Below are 27,982 nucleotides of genomic sequence, written 5' to 3' on the forward strand. Positions count from 1 at the left end.
GCGGAGGTGTTGAGCGAAACGATCGCCGAGCCTGTGTTTGGTTCCGCCGATGTAAAGAAATTGACATCTAGAGCAGCGGATGCAATAGATGAGGTTGGAGGAGGTGCAGATGAACCTCTGTCTCACCTAGAAAGACTGTTTGGGTCCTTGGATGGAGTTGAGGGGGGGAGGTAAAGGGACAGGTGTTGCATCTCCTGCGGTTGCAGGGGAAAGTGCCCGGGGATGGGGTGGTTTGGGTAGGAAGGAATGAGTGGACCAGGGAGTTACGGAGGGAACGGTCTTTGCGGAACGCAGAAAGGGGAGGGGATGGGAAGATATGGCCAGTGGTGGGGTCCCATTGTAGGTGACGGAAATGTTGGCGGATGATTTGTTGGATACGCTGGCTGGTGGAGTGGAAGGTGAAAAGGAGGGGGGATTCTGTCCTTGTTACGAATGGTGGGAGGGGGAGCAAGAGCGGTGCTGCAGAGAGCAGAGCTCTCCTGAACCATATGATGTCACTTCATGGTGTACCTCATAAGATTGCATCAGTTACACAAGTGACAGATACCCAGAAAGGCCCAGTCAGGTTTCTATTGTGATGAGAAATCACATATCCAACCTCTTGTTTCACTCCAGGAAAAGTATATTGTTCAATAGTCAAAGGTTATGTGAGGAGTAAAATGCCATCAGGCTGTGCTTCAATCAGTGGGATGTGAAGGCTGACATTGACCTGTTGACCCAAAATGTCACCCATTCCTTCTCTCCAGAGATGCTGCCTGACCCGCTGAGTTACTCCAACATTTTCTGTCTATCTAAGATATAATTATCGTTGCTTAAGCTTTTGTTTTCTAAAATTTTGAAAAAGTATTTAAAATTCATATTTGATTATTTCTACTCATTTTGCATAATTCTATTTAAAGATTTAGATTTTTTTAGATTTAGATTTAGATTTAGAGATACAGCGTGGAAACAGGCCCTTCGGCCCACCGTGTCAAAAGACAATAGACAATAGGTGCAGGAGGAGGCCATTCGGCCCTTCGAGCCAGCACCACCATTCAATGTGATCATGGCTGATCATTCTCAATCAGTACCCCGTTCCTGCCTTCTCCCCATACCCCCTGACTCCGCTATCCTTAAGAGCTCTATCTAGCTCTCTCTTGAATGCATTCAGAGAATTGGCCTCCACTGCCCTCTGAAGCAGAGAATTCCACAGATTCACAACTTTCTGACTGAAAAAGTTTTTCCTCACCTCAGTTTTAAATGGCCTACCCCTTATTCTTAAACTGTGGCCCCTTGTTCTGGACTCCCCCAACATTGGGAACATGTTTTCAGCCTCTAACGTGTCCAACCCCTTAATAATCTTATACGTTTCGATAAGATCTCCCCTCATCCTTCTAAATTCCAGTGAGTCCGCGCGCCGCCCAGCGATCCCCGCACATTAACACTATCCTACACACACTAGGGACAATTTTTACATTTACCCAGTCAATTAATCTACATACCTGTACGTCTTTGGAGTGTGGGAGGAAACCGAAGATCTCGGAGAAAACCCACGCAGGTCACGGGGAGAACGTACAAACTCCGTACAGACGGCCCGTATAGTCAGGCTCGAACCTGAGTCTCCGGCGCTGCATTCGCTGTAAGGCAGCAACTCTACTGCTGCGCCACCGTGCCGCCAACCAAGATCCTCCAAGATGCCTCCTGAAGAGATCCCTGCTGCATTTGTAAGAGCTTCTGAATTCACTAGAAGGACTGCAGCAGCTTAAAGAACCATTCATTGAAGGACTGTTAGGGATAAGCAATTGATAGTAGTCTTACACGTGGCTGCCAGATTCCAGAAAATGAATACATTTAAAAATAATTCCAGTGCTGGTGTATACGAAATAAGCAGAACTTACTCACGGAACTTAGAACTCAGAAGCAGAACTTACTCCCTGAGGAGCTACAGTTGATTAAGGTACCTCTAGGCTTTGCAGACTAAACATTAGCCAAGGTTTGCACCCTTTTGTGCACTTCTTGGTGAATGTTTAGTCTGCACTCTCCTTTGCAAACTCGTTTGCAACCAGAGGATGAAAGGCTTCAGTATAGAACATCTCATTGCACATGCTCCAGGAGGTATCACCACAAGATCTCCAACCAGCCTGCCACAAAACACATAAGTTATTGGAGCAGAATTAAGCCATTCGACCCATCAAGTCTACTCCATCATGGCTGATCTATCTTTCCCTCTCAACCCCATTCTCCTGCCTTCTCCCCATAACCTCTGACACCCGTACAAATCAAGAATCTGTCAATCTCTGCCTTAATAATAATCACGGACTTGGCCTTCACAGCCTTCGGTGGCAATAGATTCCACAGATTCAACACCCTCTGACTAAAGAAATTCCTGCTCCTCTCCTTTCTAAAGATATGTCCTTTTATTTTGAGGCTATGCCCTCTGGTCCTAGACTCTCCCACTAGTGGAAACATCCTCTCCACATCTATTGTGTCTTTCACTATTTGGTAAGTTTCAATGAGGTCCCCCTCATCCTTCTAAACTCCAGCGAGTACAGGCCCAGTGCCATCAAACGCTCATCTTATGTTAACGCAATCATTCCTGGGATCATTCTCGTACACACTATTGTTATTGCTTGCCTAACCCATCTAACTTCACAACTCAATGGCTATCATTCTTCTCTGGATACTATACCAACTTTTCTTTATGCAATTGAATAGTTCATCACCAGTGCTCAACAAAGCTTTCTAAAGCATCCCACTACCCCGACAATCCCCACTCCACCATCTCATTCTTGCTACTTGCACGACTTTTATAATCAGCACGCAACTGTGCACAAATATAATAACAGAGCTATCTATTTAATACCCAGTGATTTATCTTCATCTTTGTTCACAGGGGTTGTAAACTTCCAGAATTCAAGAAACCCAGCAAGCTCTCACAAACAACAACATGATAAATGACCTGTTTTGATAATGTTGCTTCAGGGATAAGAATTGGCCAGACACTGGGAAGAATTCCCTGCTCTTCCTCAAAAAAGTGCCATGTTTTTTTTTAATCACATTCCTCAGAGATGGTCCAGCCATCCCTGGAATGAGATTTAAGACAGGATTCCTGCCCTCTAAAACACAACTCGTAACTGTTCTGTACAACTGTCTCCAGAGAGTTTTATCAGGGGTCAGTAGTAATTAGGCACATGGGAATTATTAAAATATGTTTTTTCATCTCAAGTGGCAAAAGAGATTTAGTTCTGATAGGGTTAACTCTGTTTTGATGGAGGCATTCCTGTGACCTAATTGATTTGAGTTTATCTTGGCTTTCTGCCTTGGCTCCATATTTGGCCAGAAAAATGAATTTGCTTCACTGCCAAAGGATTTGAGAATGACAAATTCTTTACCCACGTGGGGTTAGGATTTCAGAAGAGGCCCTTCCGAGGAAAGTACAACCATAATGAAACCATCTGGTCTGTGTTTAAGTCAGTGGGAACTAAAGATTGACATTGGTCTGTTGAAACTAGATTTAATCAGCTTCATATAGGTCTTAATTCCAAAATGTATTCTAAATACATTTTGAAAAATTACTCTTAAATGATGCTCCCTTGTTTATTTTCACCCATTTTTGCTAGATTTAATCAGCTTCATCCAGGTCTTCATTCCAAAATACATTTTGAAAAATTACTCCTACATGACTACTACCATTTATTTTCATCCATTTTGCTTGACTTATTCTTGATGGCACCTGAAATGATTGCTCCTGCAACTATGGCCCCAAAGGCAACTAGTTACACCACATTCTAGCATAGACCCTTCCATTTTGATGTGTGAAGATGCATCTAAATTGACTTAGTTTAGAGATACAGTGCGGAAACAGGTTCTTTCGGCCCACCGGGTCCACGCTGACCAGCGATTCCTGCACATTAACACTATCCTACACCCACTAGGGACAATTTTTACATTTACCAAGCCAATTAACCTACAAACCTGTACGTCTTTGGAGTGTGGGAGGAAACCGAAGATCTCGGAGAAAACCCACGCAGGTCTCGGGGAGAACGTACAAACTCCGTACAGACAGCACCCATAGTCGGGATCGAACCTGGGTCTCCGGCACTGCATTCGCTGTAAGGCAGCAACTCCTACCGCTGCGCCACCGTGCCGCCATATTTGGCCAGAAAAATGGTACTTGGCACCTTGTTGGTCCTGACCAGATCAGTTATTAAGTTGTGTCATTCAATAACTGAAGAAATTATTACTGGCGCTGTGTCCAGTTAATGCTTAGTTTGGAATTCTTTGGTTTTGAAAGTACCATTAAAACAAATTCCAAAGTGTTCCCTGAAAAAATTAAAAGTTTCAGTGTATTCTTCTGACAATTGGCTTATTCCAATGGTAAAACTACACATCAACAATAAATGAAGTTTGCTTTAAGAATGCTGCATGTGGCTTTCATAATGTTAAAACAAACACTGTTTATTAGTCATGTAGGGGTTGGGTGAGATGGTGGTGATTAGGAGTAAAAGTCTGGGTGAAAATGGTGTGAAAAGATTGTGGCGTCAGGGATAATGCTATGGTCCAGCCATGGCCACACCGACACTGGCAGTAGGGTGAACTCATGATATGTTTTATTTACAACTAGACCAAGTGGACCCGTTGGGCCCAAACCTCTCCTGCATTGGTGCAGCACCCTCTCCTCCCCCACTCCCCCCTCCTCTCATCCCCCAACCCCACCTCTCCCCCCTCTCCTCCCCCTCCCTCCCCCCTCCCTCACATCCCCTCCCACCCTCCTCCCCCTCCCACTCCCTCCTCCCCTCCCCCTCCCCTCCCCTCCCCATCTTCACCTCCCTCTCCCCCCTCCCTCTCCCCCTCCCTGTCCCCACCCCCTTCCCCTCCCCCCTTTCCCTCCCTCCCACTCCATCCCCCTCAACCCCCCTTATCCTCCGCCTACCTCTCCCCCTTCCTCCCCCCCCCCCCCTCGCCGAGGAGATAGATTTAAACTTTAAAATGCAAATAACTTAAAAAATATAACACCGATTTCAATGAAACCTCTTCCATTAGCACTAAAGGGATGATGGTGAGTAAGGTGGGCCTAAAATTGTCGCACTATCGTGTACCATTTTGGCTGTAGTTCAGGAACAAACAAACAAACAAACGAGAGTTTTAGTATATAGATGATAAGAATGTCCAGGACCACAGGGGGGCACTGTCCCTCACCATCAGGGCGCATGTGTTGTGGCACTGGCGATCTCGGTCTTATCCCGGCAGCTCAGTCCTGATCTTCGAAGGAGAAGGCAGGATGAACATGTTCTTCATGTGACAGGGTGACTTGGACAGGTTGTGGGCGGATGCATGGCAGATGCAGTTTAATGTGGATAAGTGTGAGGTTATCCACTTTGGTGGTCAAAATAGGAAGGCAGATTATTATCTGAATGGTGTCAAGTTAGGAAAAGGGGACGTACAACGAGATCTAGGTGTCCTAGTGCATCAGTCACTGAAAGGAAGCATGCAGGTACAGCAGGCAGTGAAGAAAGCCAATGGAATGTTGACCTTCATAACAAGAGGAGTTGAGTATAGGAGCAAAGAGGTCCTTCTGCAGTTGTACAGGGCCCTAGTGAGACCGCACCTGGAGTACTGTGTGCAGTTTTGGTCTCCAAATTTGAGGAAGGATATTCTTGCTATTGAGGGCGTGCAGCATAGGTTTACTAGGTTAATTCCCAGAATGGCGGGACTGTCATATGTTGAAAGACTGGAGCGACTAGGCTTGTATACACTGGAATTTAGACGGATGAGAGGGGATCTTATCGAAACATATAAGATTATTAAGGGGTTGGACACGTTAGAGGCAGGAAACATGTTCCCAATGTTGGGGGAGTCCAGAACCAGGGGCCACAGTTTAAAAATAAGGGGTAAGCCATTTAGAACGAAGATGAGGAAAAACGTTTTCAGTCAGAGAGTTGTAAATCTGTGGAATTCTCTGCCTCAGAAGGCAGTGGAGGCCAATTCTCTGAATGCATTCAAGAGAGAGCTAGATTGAGCTCTTAAGGATAGCACAGTCAGGTGGTATGGGGAGAAGGCAGGAACGGGGTACTGATTGAGAATGATCAGCCATGATCACATTGAATGGTGGTGCTGGCTCGAAGGGCCGAATGGCCTACTCCTGCACCTATTGTCTATTGTCTATTGTTCACTATATGAAAGATTGTATGTTTTTGGAAAAAAAATTACATTCAATTCTGAGCTTGTCTGCCAATTACCATTCATTTTGATTTAGATTTGCTTTATACAGTTGACTAAGACGTGCAATTTTGCCAAATACTAATAAAACAAAAATTAAAACCAAAAAGTAAAGCAAGACTTATTAAAGTTGAAGTTTAGCAGGGAGGTTACCTCCTATCATTATCTTGTTGAATTATTTAGCAATGGGAAGAGGCCCATTGTGCTGGATCTTTGTAAGAACTAGCTGCCCCTGTAGTCCATTTCCTGTTCTTTCTCTGTTGGCCAACAACCTTTACTCATTGTGTAGATTATCATCTCTCCAGTCTGTGTGAATGATTTATCTTTGTTTACTGAAGTTGGATATGATTAACCTCAGGAGGTTAAGACCAAAGGTTTTGCGCATGCATACAAGCCTAGCTCCAAGGCTCTGTCAAGTAAACAAGATGATGGGCCTTACACTCAAAATGAAGGACAGGGATCTCTCTCTACTAATCTGCCCCTGCTGACATTACTCAAGCAGTAAAAGTTTCCACTACAGAAAGCACGAACCATTTCCCATATCTTTGGAGCCACTCCTCTGCAAATGCAGATATCAATGATTAAATTAACCTTCAATGCACTAGCACATCCTTTGGTTTTTAGTTTAGAGCATGGAAACAGCCCCTTGGGACCGCAGAGTCCACGCTGACCATCGAACGCCATTCACACTAGTTCTCTGTTTGTCGCACATTCACATCTAGTCAATGAAGACCTCATCCTTGTCCTTTGATATGCTTCTGAGACTTGGAGAGCCTACATGGACATCTCAATATATAAGAAATATATCACCACGATATCGCTGGTCGGTGCAGACCTGGTGGGCCGAAGGGCCTGTTACCGTGTTGTATCTCTAAACTAAACTAAATTAAAACTTTCTCTGCAAACTCCTCCAAATCTACTGGAAAATTAAGTGAACTAACATCAGTGTCCTTTCTCAAGCCAAAATCCCCAGTATTGAGATCCTAGGTGCACCCAGGCAATGATGTTGGGCAAGCCATGTTGTTTGCATTCCTGACACTGGACTCTTGAAGTAGACACTTTATTCCAAAGATTTGCCGTGGAAAGAGATTAGTTTGGAGAAAGAAGAAAAGATTTGAGAATATTGTCAAAGATTCCTTGAAGAAATGCAACATTCCCACTGCTCCAGGGAATCTCTGGCCTTGACTGCTCTGTGGAGAAGGAGTATTTAGGACACAGTGATCTTGCATCATATATACCAGATAGCTTGATACATACCAGATAAATATACGCCTGAATTTATTTCACAAAATGCTGGAGTAACTCAGCAGGTCAGGCAGCATCTCAGGAGAGAAGGAATGGGTGACGTTTCGGGTCGACTCCAGCATTTTGTGAAATAAATACCTTCGATTTGTACCAGCATCTGCAGTTAATTTCTTAATATACGCCTGAATATAGTTTGTTTAGGAATTCTGTGGCCTCTCTGCAGGGCAGCACAGCCGTAGAGTTGCTGCCTTACAGCACCAGACAGCTGTGTTCAACCCTGACAATGGGTGCTGTCTGTACGGAGTTTGTACGTTCTCCCTGTGACCGCGTGGGTTTTCGCCAGGTGCTCTGGTTCCCTCCCCACACTCCAAAGACCTGCAGGTTTGTAGGAGTGAAGGATAGAACTAGTGTACGGGTGGTTCCTGGTTGTCGCGGACTCAGTGGGCTGATGGGCCTGTTTCCACACTGAATCTCTAAACTATTACATTTCGCTCTTGAGTGTATCCCAGTTAATAAAGAATAAATAAAATCTCCCACTAGCACAACTCTAACATTTTTGCATTGCAGAAATTTGTTTGCAAATTTATTCCATCTGTCTTGGACTGTGAGGAAGTCTGTTGTAATTCAAAATTTAAGTACAGGAGCAAGAATGTTTTGCTGCACAAAATGCTGGAGTAACTCAGCAGGTCAGACAGCATGTCGGGAGAGAAGGAATGGGTGACGTTTCGAGTCGAGACCCTTCTTCAGACTGATGTCAGGGGGGCGGGACAAAGGAAGGATGCAGTTCCTCGGGATCTTAGTGAGAACCCATTGGAGTTTTGGTCTCCTTACTTGAGGAAGTATGTTCTTGAAAAGGAGGGAGTGCAACAAAAATTTACTTGACTGATTCCTTGGACTGTGATGTATGCTTAATTTGGGTTGATAGGTCTATATTTACAGGAGTTGAGAAGGATAATAAGGAATCCCATTGAAATCAATAAAACTATAACAAGACTTGACAGACTCGATAGAATAAGTCTGCAAACTGTGGCTAGAGAATTCAGAGCCATGGATTACAGCCTCAGTTTATGGAGTACTTCATTTCGAACTAAGATCAGAAGAAATGTTCTTCTCTCAGAGGATGGGAAACATTGGAATTATAGACAATAGACAATAGGTGCAGGAGGAGGCCATTCGGCCCTTCGAGTCAGCACCGCCATTCAATGTGATCATGGCTGATCATCCACAATCAGTACCCCGTTCCTGCCTTCTCCCCATACCCCCTGAATCCACTATCATTAAGAGCTCTATCTAGCTATCTCTTGAATGCATCCAGAGAATCGGCCTCCACTGCCTTCTGAGGCAGAGAATTCCACAGATTTACAACTCTCTGACTGAAAACGTTTTTCCTCATCTTCGTTCTAAATGGCTTACCCCTTATTCTTAAACTGTGGCCCCTGGTTCTGGACTCCCCCAACATTGGGAACATGTTTCCTGCCTCTAACGTGTCCAATCCCTTAATAATCTTACACGTTTCAATAAGATCTCCTCTCATCCTTCTAAATTCCAGTGTATGCAAGCCTAGTTGCTCCAGTCTTTCAACATACGACAGTCCCGCCATTCCGGGAATTAACCTAGTAAACTTACGCTGCACCCCCTCAATAGCAAGAATGTCCTTCCTCAAATTTGGAGACCAAAACTGCACACAGTACTCCAGGTTCGGTCTCACTAGGGCCCTGTACAACTGCAGAAGGACCTCTTTGCTCCTATACTCAACTCCTCTTGTCATAAAGGCCAACACACCATTAGCTTTCTTCACTGCCTGCTGTACCTGCATGCTAACTTTAAGTGACTGATGAACAAGGACACCCAGATCTCTTTGTACTTCCCCATTTCCTAACTTGACACCATTCAGATAATAATCTGAATTCTCCACCACAGGAGAGGTGAAGTCATTAAAAATATGAATAGAGGTAGATATATTGCTTCATGCTGAAGGGATAGGATGACAAGGTGGGAACAGGGTACAGATGTGGATGATAGACGTTCATTTTGTAGACTGGTTGAGTGGGCCAGGGCCTGAATGGCCGAATGCTGCTATTCTTTTTTTGTTATTCATGTGATGCTCCTTCTAATACACTGCTTCTCATACCTGTGATTGTTTCTGATCACTCTGAGTATGCTGCACTCCCTCAAGAGCAAGAATGTCCTTCCTCAAATTAGACCAAAACTGCACACAATACTCCAGGAGTGGTCTCACTCGGGCCTGTACAACTGCAGTAAGACCTTCTTGCTCCTATACTCAAATCCTCACCAGTAGTGCTTCCTTCCCCCTTGATCCCTTCTATCTCACCTGAAAGCCTTAAGCTTCTGATGGCGCTCATCCCAGGCACCTATTTGCGTGCTAGTTACAGAAGCAGATCTGCAAACACATATCACAATCGCTTCACTCTCTTAAATCTGTATTCCCACAGCAACATTTCTTCTGGCTTTACCTTGAACTAAATGTTATTCCCTTATTATGTGTCTGTACTCTGTAAATGGCTCGATTGTAATCATGTTTTGTCTTTCTGCTGGCTGGTTAGCACGCAACAAAAGCTTTTCACTGTACCTCGGTACACGTGACAATAAACTAAACTGAAAAAGAAACTGACCACCCACCCACCCATCCCCCCCCCATCCTTAAATCACATTTACATTAATACTATAATGTCATACTACACCTATCATTGTCCTCAACTCAACAGCCTTATTCACAATACTCCTTGCAATTAAATGTGTAGGAGCCATTTATGCTTAATTCAGTTATTGTCATTGTGTTATGGCTATGTTTTAATATTTCTAGTTTATGTCTGTTTTGCATGCTTGTGGGTGTGACTTAATGCGTAATGGGGAGTGTCTAGATGGGAGGAGGCTAGCGTGGGGACAGAGGTTGTGTAAGAAAATAACTGCAGATGCTGGTACAAATCGAAGGTATTTATTCTCAAAATGCTGGAGTAACTCAGCAGGTCAGGCAGCATCTCAGGAGAGAAGGAATGGGTGACGTTTCGGGTCGAGACCCTTCTTGAGACTGAGGTTGTGGGTCAGCTTAGACTCGGAGGGTGGTGAGCATACAGTTCTTTACCATGCGCGCGCACTGGTTATATTTGTAAGAACCATACGGTAATAACTATAAGAATTCTGAGATATTGTTTGAAGAAGAAACGGTTGATAAAGTATGGAAAGTGATGAATTACTCTTTGATTTGTGCCATTTTAATAAAAAGCAATTAATGAAGAAAAGAAGTTTGGAAGATTTGTTTTGTCATATCAGGGTGCGACGTGTGCCTACATTTCATCCCCGAGCAGTAATGGCTATCGAAGTGGGACTTTGAGATGGTAAAGAAACTGCCATTACAAAATGTATACCATTAAGCAGAGACAGATGTTTTCGGCAAGAATGTTTGCTCTGCCTTTCAAACTTGCTCTGTTTAATTTATTTCCCTCCATTTCCAATTCTGCTGCCTGAATCATTGCTTCGCATCCCGGCCTCCTGCCACGTTAGTTTAAATCCTCTCTACCAAATAGCCATAGTATTTCCCATGTTACAGCAACTCGGGAACATTCTGAGATGGTGAAAGATGCTCACAAAATACATACTTGTTTTTATTCTTCTAGAAATTTGGAGAAGAGAATATCTGAGATAGCTTTTAGCAACAGTGTGGATAATGCTTCCAGTCAGAGGACATCTATTCATTAATTCCAATCGGACTAAGTGTTTAACCTGGTCAATCTGTAAGATGATTAACAATAAATCATCTATTTATAGCCGAGTATTAGTATTTGCTTTTCCCAGTGGCTTTAAAATGTGTCCTCTGTAGCAATCCTAGCAGTAGCCATAGCTAGATTTTCCATATGGGTCGTTTCCATAAAGACCTGTTGGCCTCTTTAGATAGACACAAAATGCTGGAGTAACTCAGCGGGACAGGCAGCATCTCTGGAGAGAAGGAATGGGTGACGTTTCGGGTCGAGACCCTTCTTCAGTTGGCCTCTTTGTACTGTTTCAGTCACTGGGATTTCAAGACTTGGCATGATTTTTTATATTAGTATGTTATATCACAGCTATCGACCTTGGACTGTCAACAGAATGTAACAGACGCATTGACAAGAATTCCTTTAAAAATCTATGTCCATCATGACACTTTTTTCAATCTTTCTTGCTGCAAGCTATATCTCACTTCCTGGAGGTGTTGAGCAAATCTTCAGGACTAGTTGGAAACTGATCAACTAATGGTGTCTGCACACCAGAATCAAGGTCGGTTTAGTTTATTGTCACGTGTACCGAGGTACAGTGAAAAGCTTTTGTCGCGTGCTAACCAGTCAGAAGAAAGACAAAACATGATTACAATCGAGCCATTTATAGATACATGATAAGGGAAGTTAGTCACAAAAAGCTGGAGTAACTCAGCGGGATAGGCAGCATCTCTGGAGAGAAGGAATGAGTGATGTTTCGGGTTGAGCCTCGACCTGAAACGTCACCAATTCCTTCTCTCCAGAGATGCTGCCTGTCCCGCTGAGTTACTCCAGCTTTTTGTGTCTACAGTTTAAACCAGCATCTGCAGTTCCTTCTTATACTTGATAAGGGAATAACGTTTGGTGTAAGGTAAAGCCAGCAAAATCCGATCAAGGATAGTCCGAGGTTCACCAAAGAGGTAGATAGTAGGTCAGCACTGCCCTCTGGTTGTGGTGGGATGATTCAGTTCCCCGATAACAGCTGGGAAGAAACTGTCCCTGAATCGGGAGGTGTGAGTTTTCACACTTCGATACCTTTGCCTGATGGGAGAGGGGAGAAGAGGGAGTGACCGGGGTGAGACTCGTTCTTGATTAATTTCCATAGATGCTGCCTGACCTGCTAAGTGTAGGATAGTGTTAATGTACGGGGATCGCTGGGCGGCACGGACTTGGAGGGCCGAAAAGGCCTGTTTCCGGCTGTAGATAGATGATATGATGATATGATATGATATTCCCAGGATTTCTGCTTTTATCCCAGCTGCATCAAGTTGGCTACATTGGGTTGGCCATGTTATAGGCATGCTCAACACTAGACTCCCAAAACATTATTTTACAAGTTTTATCATGGGAGCGTATTACCAAGCAGAGTAAAATATTCAAGGATGTGTTCAAACTTCCTTGAAATGCAATATTCCCATCAATTCCTGCAAACTTCAAACAACTAACAAAACATAAACTATACATAAATTACACAACAATTCTGCATGATTGTAAATTAAATAGAGTGTGTGAAGAACAAGATAATTTATGTCAGTGCAAAGCACACTTAAAAAAACAAGTCCAGCTTGTGCAAGGGTAGTCCATAGTTTTCTATTGCCAAAGTAGGATTAGGGTTGTGCAGGTCGGTTCAAGAACCTGCTAGTTGTAGAACAGTAGACTGGCAGTGTGGGACATCAGGCTTCTGTACTTCCTGCTTCACAGCAGCAGTGAAAAGAGGGTAGGACTGGAGCATGGTGGAATACTCTTCACTTGGGTAAGTGCACTTCCAACTATTCTCAAAAAACCTGACACCATTTAAGACAGGCTTTATTCTATTCATCAGTGGTGCACAAAGGCTGCATTGTTACCTTCTACAAAATGAACTACTGTTATTAGCCTTGGCTACTCTGACAGCGTCTCCCAAATTCCCAACCACTTACTCTGAGGTAGAGAAGATAGATAAAGATTTCAGGAGCACGGAGAGAGTTCCAGAAATTTAGACTGGCATTGAACAAGCAATAATATATTCTCAAGTCATGATGCTGTTTTACGTGGAGGAAAGAGATAGAGGTGACTCTGTTCAGGTACACAAATAACACTGTGAGACATTTTTACCAGAAAGATTGCTGCAGTTCAAGAGGGCATCTCAGGACCTTCTCAAGGGCAATTAAGGATGCGCAATAAATACTGGCCTTGTCAGTAATGCCCCGATCTTGAAACATGAAAATATATAAATAACTTTTCTCTTCATTAGAAAAACAAGGTGAAAAGTGACAGATTTATGCAAGAGATTCAAACAAAACTTCTTGTTGAGCCTCAACTGGTAAGGGGTTATTGATGGGCCAGTGTAACTGCCAGCAAAGCTTTGATCCTGGAAATTAGAATAAGTCATGGATTGTCAACATAATAACTCAGCGAACTTTAAAGTTAGTCCATCGTGAAAAATTTAAACTTTTAAACCTGAGGGAGAGTAAAATAAACTTGACTAGTTCAAACGTTCATGAGTTATGAAAAACAGCAAGCAACTCTGGTGCCCCACAAAATAGGGCGGCACGGTGGCGCAGCCGTAGAGTTGCTGCCTTACAGCGAATGCAGCGCCGGAGACTCAGGTTCGATCCTGACTACGGGCGCCGTCTGTATTGAGTTTGTACGTTCTCCCCGTGCGTTTTCTCCGAGGTCTTCGGTTTCCTCCCACACTCCAAAGAAGTGCAGGTTTGTAGGTTAATTGGCTGGGCAAATGTTTTCAAAAAATTGTCCCTAGTGTGTGCAGGATAGTGTTAGTGTGCGGGGATTGCTGGGCGGCGCGGACCCGGTGGGCCGAAGGGCCTGTTTCCGTGCTGTATCTTTAAATCTAAAAAGATGATGTCCTTGGTGTCTGAGTTTAGTTTAGTTTAGTTTAGAGATACAGCACGGAAACAGGCCCTTCGGCCCATCGAGTCCGCACCGACCAGCGATCCCCACACATTAACACTATCCTACGCACATTAGGGACGATTTATAATTATACCAAGTATACAAACCCAAGCCAATGAACCTACAAACCTGTATGTCTTTGGAGTGTGGGAGGTAACCGAAGTTCTCGGAGAAAACCCACGCAGGTCACGGGGAGAACGTACAAACTCTGTACAGGCAGCACCCTTAAAAAAGTTGTTTTTTAATTCTGGAGAGGATGTTCTATTTTCGTAAATCAGATAATATACCAGGGTTTACCCAACAGATAAAATGCTTGCATGTCACAGCTGAGTTCCTTTTCCTTATTAGTATTGTGAGAATATCCTGTAAATGATCTCACGCTTACTTCATAAAGCTGATAAACAGGCCATTGAAATAATCAGATTTTCCTATTTCACTTTTCCAAAGGCCAGGAACCTTTAACTCCTTCGACACACAATGCTGCTGTCATGCACTTACTGATGTTAATGTTTCTCCCCAGTACAGTTGTTCTTTGATTGAGTTGAGTTTTACTCCAGATTCTTTGTGAAACTTCCAGGTAAAGTGAAATAGGAAAATCTGATTATTTCAATGGCCTGTTTCCATGCTGTTATTATCTATGGTATTACTCAAATTTCTTGTGTCGATTGTATTAGAACATTCCATTCTGGAGAGGTCAACGGAGAACAGACCTCAGTTAGTTTTCATTTCCCTGGAGTCCTTTCACTTTCTGTAGCTTCATGGTATCAAAACCCACACTGTTCAAGGTGGCACAGTGGCATAATGGTAGAGCTGCTGCTTTACATCCCCAGAGGCCTCGTTTCGATCCTGACTATGGGTGTTGTCTGTACAGAGTTTGTACGTTCTCCCTGCGACCTTGTGGGTTTTCGCCGGATGCACCGGTTTCGCCCACCCACACTCCAAAGACGAACAAGTTTGTACATTAATTGGCTTCGGTAAAAATGATAAATTGTCCCTAGTATATAGAATGGTGTTAGTGTACGGGATGATCACTGATAGCCGCGCACTCGGTGGGCCGAAGGGCCTTTTTTCCACGCTATATTTCTTAAGTCTAAAGTTCAACATGGCAAACCACAGGAAGGCCTATGCACATTGTATGAAGAATCAGAATAAGTAGAAACCCTGAAAAGTTAGCGTTTATGACAGCAATTACAAGAAAATATCCTGCCCTCAACCTCTGGTCAATTTAATCTTTGAGTCTATATTTCATATAGTCTGTAATCTTCAGATGAACAGTCCATCACTGCTATTCCAGGTGCAGGTATCAATGTGTGTTGGCTGCTTGCCCAGATAGATTAGTTCCATATTACATCCTTTGGGGTTAATTTTAACCTCGCTCCCCAGGCAGGATTAGGTAGAACTCTGGATTTCAGCCAAGGTTTTTCTCCACTAACTAAAATCAGTCACAAAGTCAGCTTGGTAACCATTCACATCAGTTTTCCAAAGAGCGGGTACAATTAAAATTGTCCCCATTATATCAAAAATACAAAGTGACTGCAGTTCATGAGTAAAAAACAAACTGCTGGAGGAATTCAGCAGGTAAGCAGCCTCAATGAGGGAAATGGACAGACGATGTTTCAGGTCGGACCCTTCTTCAGATCGATGGAGTCAGAAGGGAGATAGTTGGGAGAAAGAGGTGAAGGGAAGGAAATAGGGCAAGAGCTAGACGAGAAGGGGTAGATTGAAGATGATTTAGGTGGAGAAGAGAGATAGTAACTAAGGCTGGAGGTGATATGTACAGAAGCCAAAGGGGCTTCAGAGGAAAGGAGGGAGGTGGGGAGTGAAATGGAGAACCAGAGGATGGGATGGTGGGTAAAAGTGAACAGGGTGGGGGTAGGGTACCTGAAATTGGAGAATTCAATGTCCATGTTGTTGTATTGTAGCTACCTTGTACTCTACCCACCAGAGCGAGCTAGAGTTCCCGGTTGTCCGCCATTTTAGTTCCATTTCCCATTCCCATATTGACTTGTTTCTCCTTGGCATCTGCCATTGCCAGAATGAGGCCACATGCAAACTAGAAGAACAGCATCTCATTTTCTGCTTGAAGGGCCTACAACCCAATGGCATAAACATTGAATTTTCCAATTTCAGGTACACCCCCCTCATTAACCAGCTCCTGCCCCACCTCCCACCCCCTTTGCCAGCACACACCCTTTTTTCCCCTCCCTTGCTGCATTGCCCAGTTCCTTTACCCTCCACCACCTACTCCTGTTTATTTCCCACTCCTCCCTACTCTCGGTCCCCTATTTTTATTCCCTGCTCACTTACCCTCCCTCTGGTTCTCAATTTCATTCTCTCTTACTTATCAGATTCCACTCTCTGGACCCCTTTTGACCTCGACTCATCATCTCCTGCGTTGGTTACTATCTCCAACCTTCTCTCCCCCACGTGACTCATCTGCCATTCTACCTACCCTCACCTGGGTCCACCAATTGTTAGCTCTTGCCCCACCGCTTCCCCTCACCTCTTTCTACCAGTTATCTCCCCTCTGCTCCATTTATCTGACGAATGGTCCCAACCGAAAAAGTTTTCTGACCATTTCCTTCACATATGCTGCATGACCTGTTGAGTTCCTCCAGCAGTTTGTTTCTGACACAAGATTCCAGTACCTGCAGTCTCTTGTCTTTCCATTTCATAAGATCATAAGATATAGGAGCAGAATTGGGCCATCCGGCCCAATGTATCTGTTCTGCAATTCAATTCAATCTACTTTTCCGTCAACCCCTATTCTCCTACCTTCTCCCCGTAACCTTTGGTGCCCTCACTAATCAAGAACCTATCAATCTCTGCTTTAAAAATACCCAATGACTTGGCCTCCACAGTTGTCTGTTTCAATGGATTCCACAGATTTACCATTGGCTAAAGAAATTGCTTCTCATCTCATCTAATGGTCCATTATTTTATTCTGAGGATGTGCCCTCTGGTCCTAGACTCTCCCACTATTGCAATCATTCCTCCACATCCGCTCTATCTTGGTCATTCATTATTTGGTAGGTTTCAATGAGATTCCCCCTTCTAAACTCCAGCAAGTACAGGCAGAGAGCCATCAAAACCTCTCCTCATTTGTTAACCCAATCATCCCTGGGATCATTCTTGTAAGCCTCCTCTGGTTCACTTCCATCATCAGATATGGGGCCTGAATTTCACTGCATTTCAGACTGAATGATACAGAAACACAGAAATCCTAAGCATTCCCTTTTGATTCATTTTTGAGTGTTCATTACATTTTACATATTGTTCAATTGGATTTGCATTAATAAAGTAATAAATCAGGACAAGCCACCGATTGTAAAATGCTGGCAGATATGTAAATTAACTAAATAGTTGAAATCTGAGTAATCACTTAATTACTCCACACAGTTGCAAAGGGATTGTAAAAGTAAAATCATTTTACAATTACACAAAGCTTGTTCTGCAGCTGTTGTATAACTTCAATTTCATAATTTGAATGGAATCATTAACATCCATGTGAAATTTCACCAGCATTTAATCCATGTGGATTAACCTCTTGCTATAACAAGGAACTACAGAATTCAGGTGAATTCAGGCATATTATTATTGACATCAGCAATGCAATGTAATATCAGTTGAATTAAGGAAGCATCATTCAATTGCAATGTTGTGTAGTAAATGCTAATTTATAAATGTATTAAACTCCAATCTTTAGATTAAAGATGACATGATAAATTCATAAATTCTAGGCATTCGGCCCATCAAGTCTCCTCCGCCATTCAATCATGGCTGATCTATCTTTCCCTCCCAACACCATTCTCACCATAACCTCTGACACCCGTACTAATCAAGAAACTGTCAATCTCCGCCTTCAAAATATCCATTGACTTGGCCTCCACAGCCGTCTGTGGCAATATTATGATGCCTACATTACCCTAACAGACACCCCGGGTTCATCACTGTCATGTTCAGACCTATATTAGCTAACACGTCAACAAAACCTTACATTAAAATCCCTAACCTGTAAAATATCTCCACGACCTCATTCCTCGCTATCTCCAAAACCTACAAGCTTCCACTGTCTCCCTGCTCCTCCAATTCTGATATCTTTTACATCTATTATATTAACTGTATTCTCAACAGTAAAATAAGTTAAAGTGAGCACTTTTAATGCATCCTTTAGACCAGATCATTGACAATCCCCAGTTCTATCCCAAATCAACTGTAAATAATAAAGCAATTCACTCTAAAACATCCAAGTCAAAACAGCAGACCATCCCTGGTTTACAGATGGCCAACCCCTACATCCAAGCTCCCATAATATTATTAAATTCAAAAGTCTGACGTAAGTACATATGTTTGTTCCTACAAACAAACAGATTCTGTCTCGTGCTGGCCTTCCCAGTATGTACACTCTACTCAGGCAGCGCAGGCTGCAGTGGCTGGGCAATATCCACCGCAAGGAGGATGGCCGTATTCCAAAAGACATCTATGGAGAGCTGACATCTGGGAGGAGAACCATCGGCCGCCCCCAGTTACCTTACAAGGATGTCTGCAAGAGAGATTTGAAAGCGCTTGACATCAATGTGGAGTCCTGGGAGAGCCTTGCAGCTGACTGCACGAGGTGGACCAACATCTCAAAAATATGGAAAGAGAAACTGATGAACAAGCGGGCACGCAGAAACGAGCATAGCAACTTCAACAGACCAGAGACCACACACAAATGCAACCTTTGCAACAGAGACTGTCACTCCCGCATTGGTCTCTTCAGCCACAAGAGACGCTGCTCTAGCCGAGGTGTGGAGCAAGCAGCCAACTAGGATGCATCACCCATGGTCAGCCATGACCGAGGGGGGCCTTAGAGACAAATGGCAGAGCTAGTTTCCTCACTCTCCACCTTTAGTAATTGTTCTACCTCATCAGTCTTTCATTTCTTTCATTTTCATAATTTGGACACTATGAACCTGTTGACCATCACAACTTCTGTATTCAGGAGTATATTTAGTAGGTATTCAAAGAGCGCCATCTTCTGGCCTTTTCAATTAATAACAGAATGTGGCAGAGAAGAAAGAACAGTTTGTACCAGGTTATCGAACAATATTTGATATCAGGCCATAGAAACTTCAAATGATCAAAAGCTCGGTCAAAGAGACAAATTCTAAAGACCACTGTAAAGGAAAGGATGAAGATAGGGAAGTGGCAAAGTTAAGGGAGGGAATTTTAGTCTGGGCTGCTGAGGATATGTAGGAATGAATGTAATTTCAGAGAAAGAAGGAGCAAGGGCACTATGGGACTTTAAAACAAGAACGAGAATTTTAGAGTTGAGATGTTGCCAGTTCTGAAGCTTAAGTAGTTCATGGGGTACATTGCTGTCTGTGATCAGATTATTGAATGGTCCTCTTATAAACTAGGGTGTAGTCCCATCTACACCCGGTGTGGGGGAGGGGGGGGCACTCTAGTTTAGAATCCTCTGTCCCCAGGGGATAAGTCTGTGTTTGTTTGTTTGTTTGTTTGTTCATTTGTTCCGGTGAAGGGGCTGTGCACACGGCAGCCAGCCAACAGTCGCTTGTCTTTTTCTTTTTGTTTTCACTTTTAATTTCACGTCTTTGTGTATCTTGTGTGTTGTGACTGTCGGCAGACCAATTTCCCTCCAGAGATGAATAAAGTTTTATCGTATCGCATTGTATCGTATCTCCCAACCTACCTCATTGTGAACCTTGCACTTTTTTTTACCTGCATGTTCTCTGTAAATATAATTTCTCTGCAACTGTAAAGCTATAACTGCAATACTACACTAGTATTTTTCCCTTTGCACTACATATTACACTTGTGCATTGCTCGATTGGATTCATGTGTAGCATGATTTGACTGGATAGCATGCAAACAAAGTATTTCACTGTATCTTGGTACACAAAACCATAATAAACCAACACCAAAATATTGTTAGGAGAAATGTGCTCTGAGAAATAATAAATAGATGAGGAGGGGTAAGATGCAAGGCAGCAAATTTTTAGACGTACTTAAAGTTTACATATAATTTACAAGATAACAGTAGTGTAGAAAGGAGCTGCAGATGCTGGTTTACACCAAAGATAAACACAAAATGCTGGAGTAACAGGGGGTTAGGCAGCATCTCTGGAGAAAAGGAATAGGTGATGTTTTGGGTCAGAGCCCTTCTTCAGACACATAGATAGTTCAGATTCAAGATAGTAGGCTGAGTGGGAGACAATTGGAAATCCCAGGGGTAGAGAGATAAGGGAAGAGATTGAGTAGGATGATGCAAATCCATTGGAGTTTAGCAGAATGAGGGGTGATCTTATTGAAACATAAGACCGTGATAGTGATTAACAGAGAAGAGGTTGACAGATGTTTCCATTTGTTCCTGAGTAAAACTTGGGGGCATAAATCTCAGAATAACTGCCGAGATGTAAACAAATTTGCCTACTCAAAAGGATTATGAACCTTTTGAATTCATGAAGGGACAGTGGATACTCAGTGTGGTGGAAAGAACTGCAGATGCTGGTTTATGCAAATAATAGACACAAAATGCTGGAGCAGCATCTCTGGGAAAATGGAATAGGTGATGTTTCGGGGTGGAATCCTTCTTCAGACCATCCGAAGAAAGGTTCCAATCTGAAACGTCACCTTTTTTTTCTCCAGATACTCAGACTGACTGTATTCCAGGCTGAGATCAATTGAATGTTGAGCATCAAGAGAATCGAGGGAGAGTGAACATGGTAAAATAATTAGGTATGGTCTTATAGAATGGTGAAACAGGCCTGGAGCACTGTATGGCCTAAACTTGCTTCTATTTCTTACATTACTGAATCTAGTCATAGAGTCATATAGCATGGAAACAGGCCCTTCAGCCCAACTCGACCATGCCGACCAAGATGCCCTATCCAAGGTAGTCCATTTGTCCATGTTTGGCCCATATTCCTCTAAATCTCTCCTATCCATGTACCTGTCCAAGTACCTTTCAAATGCTGTTATAGTATCTGCCTTAACTACCTCATCTGGCAACTCATTGTATATACCCACTCACTCTGAGTGAACAAGTTGCCCCTAAGGTTCATGCTAAATCTTGCCCCTCTCTCCTTAAACATATATCCTCTTGTTTTTGATTCCCCTATCCTGGGTAAAAGGCTCTGTGCAATCACCCTATCTATTTCCCTCATGATTTTATACACCTCTATAAGATTACCCTCAAGTCCCTTGCACCTCTGAAAACTAGCGCTCCATCATGGACTTGCTTATATGCATATAGTGCCCATTTCAAGCAAAACCAGAATTTATTGCTCATCCTAGTTGCCATTGAGGTTATGGTGAGACCTCTGCAACCCTTCTTGAACCTCTGCAACCCTTCTGGTGCAGGAAGGAGTGTAGTTGGGTAAGTAGTTCCAAGGGTTTCCACCAAAGCCAATGAAGGAATGACCATATGTTTGCAAATTAAGATGTTTTGGCCTGGAGGAAATGTGTAATTATGCATGGTGCTCTCTGCTGATATCATCTCTGCGTGTATGTGAAAGGTACCATTGCAAAGTTATCTCTGTGCTTTCTGCCAATATTACAATGGGCAACTCTGCAATCATTATAAAACAGAAAACACTGGGAATGTAATATTCAGCAGGCCAGGCAGCTTATGTGGATAGCTAAATGGAATAAACGTTTCAGATCAATGGTCTTTTATCAGATTTGGTAAAAGTTGGACGTTGAAGCTGCTTCAAGTTGTGAAGGAGGGGGCAGATGGGGCCCTGTGTTCACCGCCAGTACCTCGATTCTATGCCTTGCTAACAAAAGGAGGCCATTTAGAACAGAGATGAAGAAAAACTTTTTCAGTCAGAGTTGTAAATCTGTGGAATTCTCTGCCTCAGAAGGCAGTGGAGGCCAATTCTCTGAATGCATTCAAGAGAGATCTAGATAGAGCTCTTAGGGATAGCGGAGTCAGGGGGTATGGGGAGAAGGCAGGAACGGGGTACTGATTGAGAATGATCAGCCATGATCACATTGAATGGTGGTGCTGGCTCGAAGGGCCGAATGGCCTACTCCTGCACCTATTATTGTCTATTGTCTATTGGCATCAGCAGAAGGTTAGCAGATGGCAGTAAGGTTAGAGTCAAGTGTGTAATTGCGTCTGGAAGTGATGATGGACATACATACAAGAAGGCTAGCCGTCGTCTCCCTCGTTGTCACTACGACGATGCTTTCCTCCATTGCAAAATGGCGACGGTGCATTCTCGTTGCCATGACGACGCCGATCGGTCCCGTTGCCATGACGACACTGATCGGTCCCGTTCTTATTAAGCCGCTGATCCCCCATGTTGCAGTTGCCGTGATGACGATGCTCCTCTCGTTGCCGTGACGACGCTGTTCCTCCCGCGTTGCCGTGACGACGCTGTTCCTCACGCGTTGCCGTGATGACGATGCTCCTCTCGCGTTGCCGTGACGACGCTGCTCCTCCCGCGTTGCCGTGACGACGCGGCGGCCACTGTTCCCGCGCACCGGGGGCGTGAGTCTCGCGTGAGTCTGCGCGGCTCGCGCGTCCCTAGCAACGGCGGCGCGGCGTCACGTGTCAATGGGCGGCATGGCGTGACTGGGGCAAGGCCAATGTTCTGCAAGGAGAGCTTCAAGGCCTTGGGGTTGCTGGCAGGGGCTGGGTTGGCCTCGGGGGCCTTGGGGATCTACTACTTATGGAGACACCACAAGGGTCCCCTTCTCTTGGAAGCCTTGGATCAGCAGGAGGCGGTGTGGCCCATAGCCAAGTCAGAAGAGCTGCTCCTGCCTGAGACAGATGCCCAAGAAGCCCCCAGTAGGATCTCAGAGGAGCAGGCTGAAATCCGGTGGCATCTCGACTCCATACAAACCTGCTTGAATGGCCTGAAGGATGAGGTGTCCTCCCTGAGGGACTGCATCCAGGGCATTGTGGAGAAGCAGGTTAGCCTGAAGAAATACAAGAGTGCCAGAAGGAAGAAGAGGAGATATGAATCCAAGAGAGACAGCGATGATTCCGCAGAATCTGTCTCCATCTACTTCACAGCAAATGCTGGGAAACCCTCAGACAGTGAGAGTGAAGCAGGGTTAGTCACGAACCTTTGGTCCAAGGGCTTCCACCCATTGTGACTACTTTCGCTTGGCACACATTATTAACATAGAAACATTAGAAATAGTAGTAGACTTGTTCCCATAGGCCAGTGGAAGACTGATCCTGACCCTCAAGTTAGCTTTCCCGCCCAATTCCCAGAAATGTTTTTTTCCTCAGTGACCAAATATCTCCTAATTTCATATTCTAATACACTGAATGAATGAGCAGTTGTAATCCCCTGGAGAAGAGAATTCCAGATTTACAATCCTTTGGGAAAGAAATATTATCTCAGTTCTAAATGTACAACTCCTTTCCAAATACTGTACCCACATGTTCCTGACATTGCAGTTTAAGATAATATCCTGTTGGCATATATTCCAATACTCCCTCTTAGTACCTAAATACGTATATTTGTTCCTTAGATAGTTTGGACCTTTCATATACCTCAAAATCCCAATTTTGGAGACACACTCATATTACTTATGTAAGCATGTGGCTGTGTACTGTTCTATGTATCACCATAAAGGGAGGCTTTGCTATTTCAGAATCAAACAAGGTGGATTAATTTCCAATCTAAAACTTTTAATTGGATTGTAACAGAACATAGAAGGGTATTGCCCAAGAACATGTACTTCAGCCAAACATGATGCCAATTTAAACTAATCTCATCTGTGTGCGGGTGTGATCCATGTCCCTCCATTTCCTGCATATCCAAGTAGACCTTCAGATTAATAATAATCCTATTTGTTCGGCTATTTTTGGCACAATGATAATTACATCACTTTCATGCAAATTAATTGGATTAAATTGATATTACAAATAGGTGTATAAAATCATGAGGGACATACATAAGGTGAATGGTCATAGTCTTTTTTTTTCCAAGGTACAGCAATCAAAAACATTTTGAGGGCAAGGGTTTAAGATAAGAGGGGAAAGATTTAGAGTTTAGAGATACAGCTTGGAAACAGCCCATTGAGGCCACGCTGACTATCGATCACCCGTTCACAATAGTTCTATGTTATTCTACTTTCTCATCCACTCCTAACAAATATGGGGCAATTTTACAGAGGCCAACTAACCTATAAACCCACAGAGAACGTGCAAACTCCACACTGACAGTACCCAAGGCCAGGATCGAGCCTGGGTCTCTAGCGCTGTGACATTAAGTTCTACTAACTGGAATCTGAAGGGTAAAGTGTTGACACAGAAGGGAGTACTGTAAAAGAAAGTGTTGCCAAAGGAAGTGGTAGAACGGGTACAGTTAGGGCAGCGGTTCTTAACATTTTTGGCCCCACGTCCCCATCAGACATTCTTGGTCAGTACTGTGACCCTCAAAACAAAAATTGGAAAAAAAAACAGCCCGATTTATGAAACAATGTCTGCCAATACTCAGTTAATGGGATGGGATAATTTCATTTATGACCCCTTCAAGACCCCAGAAAAACCCCAAACGACCCCCATGGGGATCACGACCCCCAGGTTAAGAACCGCTGAGTTCTGAAGAAGGGTCTCGACCCGAAACATTACCCATTCCTTCTCTCCAGAGAGGTTGCCTGTCCAGCTGAGTTACTCCATCATTTTGTGTCTGCCTGTCCCGCTGAGTTATTCCATCATTTAGTTATGAGATTTAAAAGACACTTGAACAGGTACACAGATAGGAAAAGTTTGGAGCGATATAGGTCAGGTGCATGGAAATGGGATTAATTAGCCTTGTTAAACAACTTGGTTGGCGTAAACGAGTTAGGTTTCTGTGCTGTATAACTCTTATGATTTAAGGAAACTTAACTGTATCAGCTTTGTAAATCTTTTAGTAAGTGTGAAAGCAAGAATTTATATTTCTTTTATAATCAACAGACAAATAGAAATCCCTGCAGGATTGGACTGTTCCATGCTGGCATTCGCAGCTGCATCGTTCACAGATGACACAGCTGGTCTGGAGGCAGACCCATCAGTTCTTCAATTTCAACAGGAGATTAGGTAATGGATTGCATTTATTGTTATTCGTACACCATTCTGTGGATTGGCAAGGAATGTAAAAGGGTCATTTGCTGAAGCACTAGTTACAGTTTTTAAAAATCTCTTTTTACTTTTTTAGTACAGTTTTTCACAGTAGTGAAAGGAGTGCCAGCTGAAGGTCACTTATAAGTTGGCGATATTTAAACACAGCAGATAGTCAAGTCAAGTCAAGTCAAGTCAAATTTATTTGTCACATACACATACTCGATGTGCAGTGAAATGAAAGTGGCAATGCCTGCGGGTTGTGCACAAAAATAATTACAGTTACAGCATATAAATAAAGTTAATAAGTTACTAAACATAGCACAAAAAGTGTTGACAAAAATTTAGTCTCTGGGGTTATCAAAGTTGACAGTCCTGATGGCCTGTGGGAAGAAGCTCCGTCTCATCCTCTCCGTTTTCACAGCGTGACAGCGGAGGCGTTTGCCTGACCGTAGCATCTGGAACAGTCCGTTACTGGGGTGGCAGGGGTCCCTCATGATCTTGCTTGCTCTGGATCTGCACCTCCTGATGTATAGGTCCTGCAGGGGGACGAGTGTAGTTCCCATGGTGCGTTCTGCCGAACGCACTACTCTCTGCAGGGCCATCCTGTCCTGGGCAGAGCTGTTCCCAAACCAGACTGTAATGTTGCCGGACAGGATGCTCTCTACAGCCCCAGAGTAGAAGCAATGAAGGATCCTCAGCGACACTCTGAATTTCCTCAGTTGTCTAAGGTGGTAAAGGCGCTGCTTAGCCTTACCCACCAGTGCGGCAATGTGCGTTGCCCACGTCAGATCCTCTGCGATGCGGACTCCCAAGTATTTGAAACTGCTCACCCTATCCACAATAGACCCATTTATCTCCAGTGGCGTGTACGTCCTTGGATGTTTAGCCCTTCTGAAGTCCACAATCAGCTCCTTTGTTTTAGTGACATTCAAGAGGAGGCTATTGTCCTGACACCAGAGTGCCAGATCAGCCACCTCCTCCCGGTATGTTATCCCATTTTTTGCATTCCACAGTGTCTCCCTCTCCCCGACTCCTAATCGGAAGAAAGGTCTTGACCGGAAACGTCATTCCTTCTATCCAGAGAGAAGGTATTTATTCACAAAATGCTGGAGTAACTCAGCAGGTCAGGCAGCATCTCGGGAGAGAAGGAATGATCAGTCTGAAGAAGGGTCTCGACCTGAAACGTCACCCATTCCTTCTCTCCCGAGATGCTGCCTGACCTGCTGAGTTACTCCAGCATTTTGTGAATAAATACCTTTGATTTGTACCAGCATCTGCAGTTATTTTCTTATACTTCTATCCAGAGATGCTGCCTGTCCCACTCAGTTACTCCAGCATTTTGTGTCTATCCATAGTTTATCTTGTTTTGATTTTCTATCTTTTTTTCTGTTCATGTAATTGTTAGCCAATCTGTTCACAATCCACAGTATTGGAGTGCTCTCCTGTTCTTCGCACGTTGGCAATTGCAATCCTCCTAACTCTGTTGACATGTTTTACGTTAAAAAAACTTATAACTACTGAACTACATGTGTTCCAGTTTTACAACACCAAGTAATGAAAGAGAAATAGAGAAGGACGAAGAAGAGGTCAGCGATTTGGTGCAGGTTCTGAATTTCTCCCCTTCCACCGAGCTAGAGGCTGACACCATACAGTCTTTGAAAACACCCACAGATGATGAAAGTGAAATTAATTCACTCCTGCAACAAGTAGACAAACTGCATGATGGAACGAAGGAGGAGCAAGAACATGGATTCAAAGTCCTTTTGGACCATAAAAATAAGGTAAAAACAAATCAATATATTGTATTTGCTCTGTGTAGGAAGATGCTGGTTTAAATCGAAGGTAGACACAAAAAGCTGGAGTAACTCAGCGGGACAGGCAGCATCTCTGGGAGAAGGAATAGGTGACGTTTCGGGTTGATGAGTTACTCCAGCATTTTGTGTCTATCTTATTTTATTTACTCGATGCCTTAACAATGCTTGTAGTGCCCACAGAAACACAGATAAATGCAGAAGAGTAATGCTGTGATAAACTGGCTCAGTGCTAAAAATGTTTGTTTAAGTGGTTTAATTTAAGGTTGCTAGCCTTAATATTTTCATTTCCATTGGCCCACTTTTTTTCCCCTGACACCTGTCTTAAGTGGAATTTTTAATCCATACTCTGTAATTGGCTTCTAAAGTCATCCAGTCGTAAATCATGGCATGGGAAGTAAAAAGCAGCCCCATTCTCGGAACACGGACCATTAATAGCAAGTAAAATCAACATCCTGTCCATAATTTCCTCAACATTGATGCCTTGAATTTCTAGAGCAATTACCTTTTAACTACATTGCGTTGGAGCAAAGCTAAGTATTCCCATTGTTAGACAATAGACAATAAGTGCAAGAGGAGGCCATTCAGCCCTTCGAGCCAGCACCGCCATTCAATGTGATCATGGCTGATCATTCTCAATCAGTACCCCGTTCCTGCCTTCTCCCCATACCCCCTAACTCCGCTATCCTTAAGAGCTCTATCTAGCTCTCTCTTGAATGCATTCAGAGAATTGGCCTCCACTGCCTTCTAGACCAACTCTAAATTCACTAAATGTTCACCTGATTATGGAGAAGGGAAGCAATAGTCTAAACATAAGATTGAAGGGTCTTTTACCTGAAATGTTAACACTGTTTTTCTTTCCACTGATAATTCCTGGGCGAGGATTTTCTATTTTTACTGTAGGGAATAGCAAAGTGTAATAAATCTGATATAAGAATAAATAGATCTTTGCAGTTTCAAAATACACTGGTAAAGAACCTTGTACATGTTCAGGAGCTGTTTAGAAATCTGCA

General features: G+C 43.5%; 2 protein-coding genes across 5 annotated transcripts in view; one reads left to right on the forward strand and one right to left on the reverse strand.

Annotated features, from left to right (window-relative positions):
- Positions 1 to 22,351, reverse strand: part of LOC144611674 (cdc42 effector protein 2) — a 55,342-nt gene extending 32,991 nt beyond the window's left edge. The window contains exon 1 of one of the 3 annotated variants that reach the window (XM_078430885.1): positions 22,236 to 22,351. The gene's annotated coding sequence lies outside the window, so the exon portion shown is untranslated. Of the gene's footprint in view, positions 1 to 22,231 lie in introns of all 3 variants that reach the window. The other 2 variants (XM_078430887.1, XM_078430884.1) reach the window with 2 other exon arrangements.
- Positions 10,417 to 27,982, forward strand: part of LOC144611673 (regulator of microtubule dynamics protein 3-like) — a 40,395-nt gene continuing 22,829 nt past the window's right edge. Inside the window, exons 1-3 of one of the 2 annotated variants that reach the window (XM_078430883.1) lie at positions 10,417 to 10,526; positions 25,012 to 25,134; positions 26,696 to 26,939. In XM_078430883.1, the coding sequence (XP_078287009.1) occupies positions 25,046 to 25,134; positions 26,696 to 26,939 (333 nt within the window). In that variant the 5' untranslated portion in view covers positions 10,417 to 10,526; positions 25,012 to 25,045. Of the gene's footprint in view, positions 10,527 to 22,666; positions 23,153 to 25,011; positions 25,135 to 26,695; positions 26,940 to 27,982 lie in introns of those variants that run through there. The other variant, XM_078430882.1, reaches the window with a different exon arrangement.

This window comes from Rhinoraja longicauda, chromosome 41 (assembly GCF_053455715.1).
Source record: "Rhinoraja longicauda isolate Sanriku21f chromosome 41, sRhiLon1.1, whole genome shotgun sequence".
NCBI classification, from domain to species: Eukaryota; Metazoa; Chordata; class Chondrichthyes; order Rajiformes; family Arhynchobatidae; genus Rhinoraja; species Rhinoraja longicauda.